The sequence below is a fragment of the Astatotilapia calliptera genome, chromosome 8, assembly GCF_964374335.1.
Source record: "Astatotilapia calliptera chromosome 8, fAstCal68.1, whole genome shotgun sequence".
NCBI lineage: Eukaryota > Metazoa > Chordata > Actinopteri > Cichliformes > Cichlidae > Astatotilapia > Astatotilapia calliptera.
In genome coordinates, this window is record NC_137429.1 from 17,370,500 (window position 1) to 17,384,048 (window position 13,549).

General features: G+C 39.0%; 1 protein-coding gene across 2 annotated transcripts in view; it reads right to left on the bottom strand.

Moving 5' to 3' along the window:
- Positions 1–4,698, bottom strand: part of LOC113019298 (transient receptor potential cation channel subfamily M member 4-like) — a 30,582-nt gene extending 25,884 nt beyond the window's left edge. Inside the window, exons 1-4 of one of the 2 annotated variants that reach the window (XM_080305136.1) lie at positions 4,470–4,698; positions 1,772–1,833; positions 1,506–1,680; positions 838–1,024 (exon numbers count right to left, since the gene is read on the bottom strand). In XM_080305136.1, the coding sequence (XP_080161262.1) occupies positions 838–1,024; positions 1,506–1,680; positions 1,772–1,833; positions 4,470–4,565 (520 nt within the window). In that variant the 5' untranslated portion in view covers positions 4,566–4,698. Of the gene's footprint in view, positions 1–837; positions 1,025–1,505; positions 1,684–1,771; positions 1,834–4,469 lie in introns of both variants that reach the window. The other variant, XM_026162911.2, reaches the window with a different exon arrangement.
- Between the last annotated feature and the right edge of the window lie 8,851 nt (positions 4,699–13,549).

The window sequence follows — 13,549 nt, forward strand, 5'->3', positions numbered from 1 at the left end:
AAAAATGTTTTTATATGCAGCGTGTTTTAATGGCGAGTGTAAGTACAAAAGCAACATGTTTGCTTTCTCACTGCTACGCCCTGTCCTGGATGTTATCCAATAATCATGTTTACTTAGTGTGAGCCATGTAGCAACTTGCATATTTGTGTGAACAATTTTTTCATTGCTTCTTGTACTTGTTTTGAAAGAAGAGCAAGTGACAGGAGATCAGTATCACCATGTGCTACCTGCACTTGGTACAGTAGTCAAAGAGAAAATTGCCATTTCAGTACAAACATTAGGACCAGACAGTATGCTTTTTTTTAGAGCTTATAGTATAATCCATTGAGTAAACAATACTACTTCCATCCTGGTGTCTTGAGTGGGAAACTGCTTTATTTACGATCACAGCATCTCCAGAGTCCTTAACAGCGATACCTGACATCCCAGGTGTGCTACAGGATGTACAATATCTTCTACAAAGATGACTGCAAGATGGGGTTTGGCCATCATTGATATGTGATTGCATTAAGATGACTTACATATCTCGATGCATGCTCAGTTATCCAGGTAAGGAAATGTTTCAACTATATTTTCATAGATGAAAAACGTATGTCCAGGTGAACAGAATCTGCTTTTTTTCCTTTTACAGCTTTATAAATCTAGAAACTAAACAAAGTTAAGGCAAGGCATTCTTTTATACATTTTTTATATGGTAAAGGGAACCATCTGGAAATGACGATAGCATCTGCTAACCAACAATCAAATATTTCAGCAAACATCTCACAGAAATTCCAAGCACACTGTAATCATTATAGATGAGGCACTGACAGAGTGACAGATGCATAAAGTTTTTACCTGTGCTTTGTGACGCTTTCACCAGTCCCTGTCTGAGAACCTCCCGTACCCAGGTCTTCACCTGTGTCCTGCTCTCTCCACCCACAACAGAAACAACGAGGTTTGGTCTAGGAAGACCCCATATTGACTGGGCTGTCAGTATGTTGTACACCACCGAAGGCTCAGTGCTCCATGACAGGCGCAGGAACTAAGATTAGACATTTGATGGATTAAAAGAAACAATTACATGTCAACAACACAAAGAGGCTTGGAAAGTAATGAATTGTGATCTAGTATCAAAGCTAAAATGTTGCTTTGGTTGTTTCAACCGTTAAATTGTGATTAAAACTTTGAAAATGAAAATGACCCTTAACCCATTAGAGCCCAGACCAATTTTTACTGTCAGGAAAACTATGGGAGAGTCAGTGATAAAGGTTTTACAGGAACTTTCCTCAATATGTTAAGGAGTGGCTTGTTCTTTACTCTGGTACTGACTTTGTTTGTTTAGTAGCAGGTGGAAGGTCAGGAAAACTCAAAGTACTGACTACCAGAGCTCCAGGTTTATCTGGATCTTTATTTAACCCACCTTTACACCTTTACATGAATTTTCCTTTAAAAACATTTTCACATTTTCCAAAACTCTAAGGCTGTAGAGATAAAGCATTATGGGACAAAATGAAAGCACCCACATGGCTGTGCCTCTTGCTGGCTCCTGCAAACTGCACCTCTCCAAAGGCATCAGTTGGTTGTTCAGAGGAGTGCTCCGCACTTTCCCAGTGCTTCAAAATTGCTGTGCTGAAATAATCTCCAACAGCCACAGAGGCATGGTCATCTCTCGCAGCCCCACACTGACAAAATTCACTACTACTGAGAGAGGTGGAGGGATACAAACTTCACTATGAGAGTCAACTCAAATTACAAACATGTCACTATCAAAAGGCAGAGGTCACAGTACCTGAAGGAATCTTCTACAAAGGTGCTGCACACTCGTTTCTTGATGATTTTGGGGATCCAACTCTGAAAGGATTTTTAAAAAGTTGTTAAATAGTGATTGACTTATACGGATTTCTGAGCCTGGTTTAACAGTGAGCCTGTGTATGCACATATCCTGTAGTAGAATAATACAACCCACAAGTCAAACATTTTATTTTTTTAATTAAACTTTTAAATTGGCCTAGGTACTCATTGGTATTCATTTATAATCTGCTATTATGCAAGTGGAATGAAAGCTTGGTATGTGACCTCAGTACTGACATTTTTACAGTGTGTTGAGTGTTTGAAGCTCAGGTTTTTCGAAACACTGCAGTTCAAAACATTTACATCATGTTTGAGGTTCTGGTTGTATTTCAGCCAAGTGTTGACAGGTTGCTTACCTGCTGCTTCCAGGAATGTAAGCAAGTAATCCAAGGTGCCAGGATTTCCATTTGTATGAACCAGTGTCATTTGAGCTGAATCTTGTTATTATTAAATTATTGTTTTTAATACTACAGCTTCTATTTATAACAAGGGGAACAAGAGCCACTTGTATATAACAAAACAATACCTGGTTTCTCATTATTATTTTTGTCGATTATGAAGCTTAAGGAGAAAACCAGCAGAAATTGTCAGCTCTTACTCCCATCTTTTTGGGAGAAAAAAAAAAAGCTTCATTTTCATTACACTTAGGGACTTAGAAATTAAACACTTTCTCCCTCTCCTTTATCTTTCCTGCTTGGCTTCTCATGTCTTGTCTAGTCTCTTCTATCTCAAACCCTCAAAGAGTCTCTCAGTCTCAGTGTTCTCTTAAACCTAAAGAAGAATTATGGATTTGATCAACTGGTCCTTTAATGCAATTGAGGAGAACCCAGGCTTCTCATCGAGAACCTGTGCTTTGTGACGCACCAAAGTCTTGAAAAGTTTGGTGGCATTTTAAATGAAGAACTCGATTTATACTGCAGAAGCTTGTCAGGGTCAACGAAAGGTTCGTAAGGATATCAAGATGCGAGTCTGGCTGTTTTTAGAAACTGAGGCAGAACTGGATTTAACCAAGACATCTGCAGACTGAGTTGCACTTCTCATCGAGAAGCCTGGGTTCAAGAGAGGCCGACTGTCCTGGAGGGACGTTCCCTGCCGGTTACACAATCGATGTCTGGCGGAACTGGCGCGTCGTGTGCCTGACGGGACTGTCAATCAAGGACATCGAACACATCTACCTATTCAGAAATATGATAACAGGGTTCTTGCTCATTGGAGCTGGCTCGGCCCTGGCTTATCGAAGATTAAAGAAAGCAGTTACGGCTGTTCAAATCCCCACAAGGCTGGCCGCTATAATCGAAGCGACGGGGAGGGCCTTGAATACTCAGACGGTGGTCTTAGAGAAGCTCACGGCTCTTCAACGGGAAATTGAGAGACCTGGTGACAAGTGACGGACATTAGACAACTGTAAAATTGGATGCAGTTGTTCGTACTAATTCAAACATCCACCATCTTCATTTCATGCGGTTACCCCCACTGGTGCCAGCTGGAAGGCCCCAAGGCCGAGGTTAATGGAAATAACAAAATTCTCCTTGATAACAGGACTGTGTGTTTTTGGACTCTTTACCCTTATTCTTCAAGGCCACCTGTATCGACTGAAGGAATGCTGACTTTCACTTTACCGGGTGAAGGGATACCTTCTCTCAAGGGACGCACACGAATGCACACATATGCATGTACACTAACACAAACATACCGCCCCCCACCTCCAAACACCTCCGATGCATGTCTTTTATGTTGTGAGATGTGATGATTCATGCGCTATGTGCTGAATCATCACATCACATCAATCATAACGCTGTCGATGTTAACTCTCAGGAAGCTTATAATTCAACAAAAGTTAAATTCACTTCCAAACTTTGAATGGGGATGTGGTTTGTTTGTTTGTTAAGAAAAAAACAGCCTTAAATCTGGGTAGTTATAACAATAAATATAATTGCTGTCTGTAACAATTTCTGCATTTTTCTCCCTTTATTTGTACAATTATTTCTCTAAAACATATGTCGATCAAAATTGTTGCTATACATGCTTCTGTGACAAGTGGCCATGTGGAGAATAGTGCAACCTGTGAGATTAGCAGGTGTGCGTGCAGAGATGAGTATGAGATTGTTTTGAAACCTTATGCTTTAAAAGTTTCAGTGTTTCACAAACCTTTCCTTTGCCTATTACTAATGTGATCCCCACAGGCCTGCAAAATACCTCCGCAGCTAAATGAATGAGTGGAATGCAGCCATCTTTAATGTTATCAGTAAACAAGATTACATGCTTAATTGCATGCATGTAGTTATGATGCTATAGGTATACTAGTAGACTTAAAAGTTGGGCTCTTATATTGTGCTTTCCATTTTTCTTTTGAGTAAACATTATTGAATTGCTATAGAAACCTTTCAATGAACCGGTTTATACTTAGTAAAGCTTCCTTTAAGGTCCACCAGTTAGACAAGTTTCTGAGACGTTTGTGGGTGGCTCACCATCGCCATTACTTGGAACATTTAGTGGAAATTCCAAGTATAACTTTTTTAAACATTCAGTTTTTTTTTCTTTTGGTTAGTTGCTTTCTCTTTTGCTTTGTTTTGTTTTTGCAAACATGCCATGACATCACAACAGCAGTTGAAGGGTTTTAGTGAAAGCGGACCTACCTGGCTCTTCTCTGTTTGGCAGATATTGTCTGTGTTGTCGCCTCTATCTCCTTCCTCTATTCTTACTCCTTCTTCTTTTGCTCCCGTGTCATTCATGTTTCTCTTTCAGTCGTTCTCAGTAAGAAATGTGTGCGGAAGGACTAAAACTGTTGATTTCTGACGAGTTTCCACCTTGTCTCCTACTGCTGAACTCCATTCCCTGCCACTGTTGTCACTCTGCATGCACACAAAATAGGTGCAGCCAGCACACATGTAAAGGTGTGGTTTCACAGAGGAAGACAGTTCCTCCAAACTTTGAAAACAAGAAATTCCAGTCGAAAGCACTCAGACACGGAGTCTGAGCTGGTCTAGCGTTCATTGCAATACTTCCCCATCCTCTTACCTGGTCACTCCCATCTGATGTGGAAAAACTGAATACCTTTAATGACACATTTAGACACCACTGCAGCAGACAGACATCTCAGCAGCTTTGAGCTAAGCTAAAAATACCACACATTTGCAACTCAGCCTGTTAGGTATGAGTCTCTGTGGTGTTAAATATTAATGCAGGCAAATATATTTGTTTGAAACGCAAATTTCAGTCAAAGAAATATTATTAGAATAAGAATTTTTATTCAGCTGAAATTTAGTGCAATGTGTGCATGGGTTCCATTTGCTTAATCGTAACTTTTAAAAGAAAATTTGCAGCTGCTTCATGGCCCTGGTTAAACGATTTCAAAGGTTCATTTTGAAAGTAGAACATGTATCAGGTTTTAAACCTGCAGGATTCCATTATTTATTTTCCTTATAGACTATACATTAAAAACACACACTTGATTCGCTTACATATTTATTGTATATCACATTTAAATATTGACACATAAAATAAAGGTTGGACTGATGTGGCTAAACATTTCATACAACTGCTTTCATCAACAATGTCGATATATTTAGTTGTCAGTAGCTGGAAACTATGTTGGGAATTCAGGAATACGGCAGATAGTAAACAGTGTCTTTAACACTATGACTAAATCAACTCAAACACACACACACACACACACGCAGTTTCATTGCCTAATGTTGGACTTAAAGTAACCTTTTGTGACGTTTTTATTCTTATGTTTGCTTGTTGCTCCAAACACACCCCGTCCATATTCCTACTACCACTCCTTTTTTTTTCTAATTGCAGTTTGGGTTTTCTGTGACGACACACTCCATCCTGCCTTCCTTTTGGCCTGTTGTGTGGCCGGTCTCATCTGTAGCTATTGCTTAGGTGTGCTTACTTTGGATTCATCAGTTTGAGCCTTTCTGAGTCATTTAAGAAATTACCGAAACCTAATGGGCTGTGCCTTCTTCAAACAGCATTTGATGTGCAATGACCAATAACTTTTTTAGAATAATATTCCTGATCCAATACTGAGACATGTGGGAGGATGATCCTTTTGATAAAGACTTCATGCTTGAGAAGATAATGAAAGGAGCAGAGAAAGAAGGATGGGAGTGGTACTTAACAATCAGGTTGTAAATGGTAAAAGAACTGATTTCTTACATAACAGTTTTCTGCTGTCCCATAGCACCCAAAGCGCTTTATAGCACATGTCACATTCACCCATTAATTTACATTCATATTCCGATGGATAAATTGACTGCCAAACTGTGAAACAGTCGCTTCCCCCAAACCTTCAGACTCCTGAACACTGTGACTGGACTGACACATACAATGATTCGCTCACACACGTCACTACCTCAAGCACTTATGTGCACAGTCTCATACACACACACATGCACACCTTCATACACCAAGTTATTTTTTGCACAACCCACTGTTATTGTTGTACTTTTCTGTTGCACTATTTTGTCTGGACTTTCTTGTGTCTGTATCGTTCCATTCTGTCTGGCGTTGCACTGTTTTTTTTGTTGTTGCTTTTTTTGAAATTCTTGCACACTTACACTTTATGTAGTCCTGTTTTGTTTGTTTGTTATAAACTATATATGTAGCAACATGGTCTTGGAAGAATTTTGTCAAGTTTCTCTGTGTACTGTACCACTGGTTGAAATGATAATAAAGCTACTTGACTTGACTCAAGCTTAGTCAAGTGAAAATAATCAGTATGTGAATACTGATAGACTGGTTCTTTAGCTACATGCCTAAACACGCCTAAACATGGCAATGAGTAGGTTAACAGTGTTGGAAAGGTTACTTTTAAAATGTATTCCACTACAGATTACAGAATACATGCCTCAAAATGTATTTTGTAGCGTATTCTGTTATGTTACTCAATGAGAGTAACGTATTCTGAATACTTTGGATTACTTAATACATTATCATGCTTTTTTACAACTACATGAATGTACTATTGCTGTGTGATTTATTTTACTATAACTGAAGGTTACTCACCATGCCAATACCAACTAGATTTTTAAATCTTAATATAAAATGAGTAACAGTAGGTGGACATTAGGTAAGGCTGCACTTTTTGCAGCGATCTCGTGTAGAAAACTATTCCACGCGTATATAAACCAGATCCACGGCTCCAAACCGTAGTAAAGGGACCTCTGGCTGCGGTGGTTATTATTATATTTACATGCTTTCAGCTCCCGTTTCTGCTCGGTGACAATTTGTACTTTTCGACTCTCCTTTTTTCTCCCTCCCCCATGCTCACACACACATAACGGGAGGAGCAGTCCCACACATTCTCCCTGCAGCTCGGACTACACTGCCCATGAGGCTACTTTCTTTAGGGCTACGCCTGTAACACTCTGCCTATTGCCTATTGAATATGCCTTCATATTAAATAAGTTTTTGAATAATAATTGTTTAAAATATTTCTTCACGTCACGGATGCAAGGAGGGGTGATATGGGCCACAAGATTGAGACACAGACATTAGAGTCTCTTAATGCGTGTTTTGTTTGGGTTTCCACCGGTGTGGAATTTCCAAAAATAGGGCATAGTCTAACATATGAAACAGGGAAAGACCGCCGTGTAATCCCTTTATTCCAACAAAGTAACTGTATTCTGATTATCACCTTTTTAAACAGTGACTGTAAGGGACTACATCTACTCATATTTTGTATTTTAAATATGTAACGCTGGTACATGTATTCCGTTACCCCCCAACACTGTAGATTGATGAGCAGAATGTTGCTGACCAGGAGGTTTAGGACCAGCAAAAATCACTACCAGACAGTTACTATCCTGATTTATACGCAGCTCCTTGTTCAGTGTCACAAAACAGACATTAAAGGAGAAAGATAAGAAAGCTACATTCAGTTTTTTATTGCTGTGAAGATCTGATTTGAAAATGTAACAACAACATTTTTATGCCATTTGCATAAACATTTGTAATAGGGCTGAACGATATATCGCATTTGCGATAATATCGCGACATGATCAAGTGCAATTTTCTAACCGCAAAGGCTGCGATTATACTCTGGACATGTCCAAATTCATGGGCTGCATCCTCCTGAGGCCGCATTTGTAGACCGATTACGTCACAGCGACGCGCCGAAGGCTGTCCAAATTACTACCATATCCCAGAATTCATAGCGCGGCCCAGCCAAACTCCAGTTTCCAACAATGGCGGCCGCTACTAAGTTTTAAAATTACTCATACTAATCTTTCTGGGTCACAAAATAAACTTTTAAAATATTTTCAGGCGAGAAAGTAGTTGTGTAAACATCAAATATCTGCTCGGTTTATCAAGATATCCCATATTTGCAAAAGTGCTTCGACGTTTTCAGAGGCGTCTGCTACCCACCAGCTCGACAGCTAGCCGGGAGCTCGAGGGTTACTGATGCGGCCGAGAACGGCACAACTCCCGGCACATCATTTTCAGATCACCGCGGAGTTTCGCTGCTCGGGTTAAACGTGATATATAAGTCACTTAGACAACCTAAAAATGTTATTGTTGGGCTTTTTTCAGTGTTTTGTGTGTTCGTGAGTAAATCGGTTTGGCTGAGATTAAAGTTATTAGATTAGATAAAATAAAACTTTATTAATCCCCCGGGTGGGTTCCTCCTTGGTTTTCACACAGCTGACTAAACGTCAAACAGAAAACTTATTAAACAGAAGTATGAGACAGTCGAGAATTTACGCCAGTGTCTGGTTATATTTTAGATAGCAAGAAGCAGACGGCCGAGTTTATTAAACTCCACCGAGACAGCGGTGACGCTAATCAGAACTAGCCTTCTGATTCAGAAGGCTAGACCGTCCAATTTCACGCCTTTAAATTTTAAAGGCGTGTTTGTGTGTGTGTTTATACAATTGCTATTATGTTTGCACTTTATGTGTAATGTTACTGACTGCAGAGATCAGTAAGATGTGTGTATTTTTTATTTATTAGTTTTATTTATTTAATATTATTTTTTAATTGAATGACTGTCTAGTAGTTCACAGATGTCGAAAAACTGAGTGTGGTAAAGCCACTGATTTTGTTTATGTATATTTCTGCAATCTGCACATTGTACTGACTTTCATTTTAATGTTTACACCAGGGTTCCTTGTCAGCACTTTATGCTCAGATGTTTGTAAGCTAAAAATAAACTATTGTGTATGTTCAAATATACTGTTGTGATTGAAGAAGTTAAATAAAAATGTCAGTCATCAATTCATGCATCACCTCATGTCATCATAACAGAGGTCTGTCTTCCAGGAAAGAACAGTTTAAAATTAATGTAATATAGTATTGGCCATACTATATGATGTATTGCTTGTCTTTGTTTAATAATACAGAAGACAAAGACCTTAAAAAATAATCGCATATCGCATCGCAATCGCAATATTGGGGCAAAAAATCGCAATTAGATTATTTTCCATAATCGTTCAGCCCTAATTTGTAACATCCATCTCTTGCGCAGGGATCTGTCCAGTGGCGGTCCTAGCCTCTTTGGCGCCCTGGGCGAACACTCCCTCTGGCACCTCGCACAACCCAGGATTCAAATCAGGAATACATAATGAGCTTGGATTGACAACATTATAAGTGAAATGTGCTCTATTTGGAAGCAGCAGGGCCCCCTCCCCTTTCAATGGGTTGTGTGTGAGACTTTAAATCATCAAACTGTAAACCTCCTCCCTGTGCCGCAAGCAATAGGCCTCCTCGCAAACGGAGGGCACCCTTACTCCCTGCAAATGGGCGATAGAAAGATCGGTGCCTATGTCATCCCCAGTATGCGCTAGCATGACATCGGGGCAGCATGAGTACGAGGAATTTTTTTATTTTTATTTTTTGCCGATGCCCGTGATGCCCCCCCCCCCCCAAACCACGATTCCGCCCCGGGCAACCGCCCGTGTCGCCCGTATCAAAAACCGCTACTGGATCTGTCCAAAGATTTGCAAAAAAGTGATTCAGGTTTGGCTTGTAAGGGTGGAGCAGAGCCTGATTGACAACTCCATCCTTCGCCTGAACAAGAGGAGGAAGTTGTCATGTTGTTCACAGTATATCATTAAACATGTACCCCTGGTATATTGCCAACTGATGGTAACTTTCTCACCATATTTCCTACAATGACGATTTTGGCCCCAGCTGCTTGTGAATGGTAAACATGAGAATGAGGTAAAGGATAAAGTGTAATACAAGCAAAGAATTTCCCAGCCAAATTCATGTGACCAGCAGGACATCTGGAAACACAAGCACAGTAATGCTGAATCAATGGGGTAACAGCACCAAATGGTGGCAAACCTGTAAATAAACCTGTGACTTAAACCAGGCATTAAGAAAATATTTATGGCACATTATATCCAAACAAGTGCATTAAAACACAAACACAGCGCATTAAAAATGTTATGGTTTTGCAATGACAAAACATAATTTAACTATATGTGGCGGGCAGCCTGTTAAAACACAGGGACTTGGTGGGTGGTTGTGGTGTGGTGTATGTCCGGCTGGCAGCTTGTGAGCTGCAGCCGCGTGTAATAAAATGGCTCAAAGCAACAACCTGTGATCCCGCCATGCTTTAGTCACACCACACTATAATATTGTGAAAATATTTGGAAAAATCCCCTATGTCTTGTTTTTTATTTCTTGTCTATACCTGCAGATTAGCCCTACACTGTAAAAAATGGCAGTGAAATTGACATAAAAACTATGTAAAATCCCTACAGAAATGTTTCAATCACAGTGAATTTTTGTAAACTATTAAACAGAATGTCTTTGTTATATTTACAACATCAATGTGTTATTATAATCAAATTTATTTGTTAAAACTACAAATAGTGGGAACAAAAACAGTGAAATACTTTAATACTCATAACAAAAAAAATTCTGTTAATTTGACATGCAAATATTGTAAAAACTATAGTTTTAGTCAGTTGTTTTTAAAAAATACACGAATTATATGTAAGTCACTTTACAAATTTATACTGTAGGCCTGTAACAGACCTACTTTTAACATGAGTCATGAAATTATGCAAATTCAGGTATAGGGCTAATAAAATGTTTTCACAGAAAATGTCATTGTGAACCTGAGAGGTTACTTCTCTATATAAAGATATACAATTATAATGACATTATCAGTTTTTTAATCATTCAGGCTTTTTGCAGCCTATTGTAGAGTAACCTATAAGAAATTATTATTATCGATAGCCTAGCCTTCTGTTCAGTTATAATCCTTGTATTCTTTATGTTTCTTTTAATTGTAATGTGATACTTGGGCTACGTCCACACGTACACGGGTATTTTTGAAAACGGAGATTTTCCATTGTCGTTTTGAAAAATAATCCTGTCCACATGTAAAGGCAGAAATGAAGGAAAACGCTGCTAGGAACATGCCAAAGCAACAGGTGGCGATATATTCCTAACCGTGCAGAAATGTTGGCCAATCAGAAGTCTAGAAGCCTAAACAAAGCTGGGGCATAGAAGCAGAACCGAGTCGTATGTGTGGAGGGATAGTAACTGTGTGTGTATATGTAAGCATTTAAACACTACAGAGAGTACAATTAACAGTAACAATATTGTAGAAATTCATTTCACCGAAACAATAACGTGGCGCACAGTGTGACGTCAAAAAATGCGCACACCTTTGACGCTGCGTTTTCTGCGTTTTTCTCGTCCGTAAATGCAAAAACTGAGTTTTCAAAAATATCCACCCTGCTCGGAGTTTTTAGAAATCTCCGTTTTTAGTGACCGAAAACGCTGATTACGTGTGGACGAAAGGTGCAAACGCATAGAAAAAATCTGCGTTTTCAAAAATACCCAGGTACGTGTGGACGTAGCCTTAGACTAGACTACTGTTTTTGGGTTAGGTTAGCAATAGTAATGTGTTAGTGATGGGTCGTTCCCGAATGAAATGGCTCTTAGAGCCGGTTCTTTGACGTGAACGACGCCGGCTCCTTATCCCGAGCTGTCACGTGTTTTTTTTTTTCTTTCTCTCACCCTCTCTTACACTCTCTTACACTCAGTAGCACAGGAACTTCCTGTGCTACTGAGTGTAAGCACGTAAAAACTCCAAAACACGTAAAAACTCTGAAGCACGTACAAAACACAACAGAAGTGCTCCAGGATGCTGGGCGCAGTGTTGTGCTTTTGTTACCTAGAGGCTACACAAGCCAGCAAGTACCAACGACCTGATTTGGTGTGTGGTAGTAACAGGTAAATGAAATTTTTTTTTTAATTATTTGAATATATGTGAGTGCTTGTGTATAAATACACAAACCATACACATATGCTTTCAGTTGTGTAATTTAAGTGATCTAGGTAGCTCTGTTTTGGAATTTGTACGTGCTTTGTCTCTAGGGGCCACCACATTTATATATAAAAACATATATAAATAAAACCACTTTTTTTAACATTAGTAATTCCTTTTGTGCATAATTTTATATTATTTTTAATAATAAATTAAAGCAACAAAACAACCTGAAGAGCCAGCTCTTTTTAGTGAGCCGAGCCGAAAGAGCCGGAAATCCCCTCACTAACAGATAGCACAGACGTTAAGGCGGCGAAGCGTGATTGCGGGTGCCGCTCAGGTGCATCCGCCTCCCCTGCAGCGGCGCTGCAGACCACGCCCCGCCACACACATTAACCAGGTAAAATACATATTTAAGCAGAATTTTGCAAATATCTATTTTTCAGCAGCATAGTGCTTTTTTTTCAATTATTTTTTTAAAAGTCAGGTCAAGGCTCCAAAAGCCCAAAGGCGATATAAGGCTGGCACCTCACAACAGTTTTTCTTTGCTACATGGATCATTTTAGTTCAGCTGGGTGTCTTTCCTTTTGTTATATTTCTTTAAGAGTTCAAAATGTGTTAATTACATAAATAAAAAGTAATTTTCCCTGTAGCACTTCATGGATTTAAGCAACACACCTTAGTTGTTTACACAAAGCATAAAGGTAAAAAAAAAAACATATACAGTGTTATCTTCATTTTAGATGTCAAAAAGTATTTGCAGCTCCCAGTGTTTACTTTTGCGTGGAAGTCGCGTCCAAGTGGCTCTTTGGGTGTTAAAGGTTGCTCACCCCTGCCTTAGCTGGTCACCGTTATCTGATGTGGTAAAAGTGAATACCTTCAATGACACATTTAGACACCGCTATAGCAGACAGACAGCTAAACATGCTTTAACTTGTGTTCTCTAAATACTAATCAAGCTAAAAATAAAACACATTTAAAATGTGGGAAGGGAAGATTGGAAATTGGTCTATAAGTAGTCAGCAAATCATTGCATACTGGTTTTATTTACATTTTACACACTTTATTGGAATTTGGGTTGTGTCATGTGCTGATAAGCAAAACTTGATAAGGTTTTCTTCTTCTTCACATTAACATAAATGTATATTAGGAGCTAATAGCTCATTTGTTTAGTACTAGGCTAGAAACAGAGGTAAACAGCTAGCCCGGCTGTGTCCAAAAGAACAAACCCTGTCCTGCAACTACTGTCATCAAATGATATGCCTGCAGCCAGGGTAGTTAATATTACTAACTAAATATTTAAAAATACTTGAACTAGAGGTTATTTTTTGTATTTCTAATAAGAATTCATTTATTAAGTATGAAAGCTTTATTTAAAAAAAAAAACAATAATGCAGACACAAAAAGTATTATCATGCTGACATTGCACAGAGAAATGCTTTCCTTTTAGGGTTGCCAACCGTCCCTTAAAATACGGAA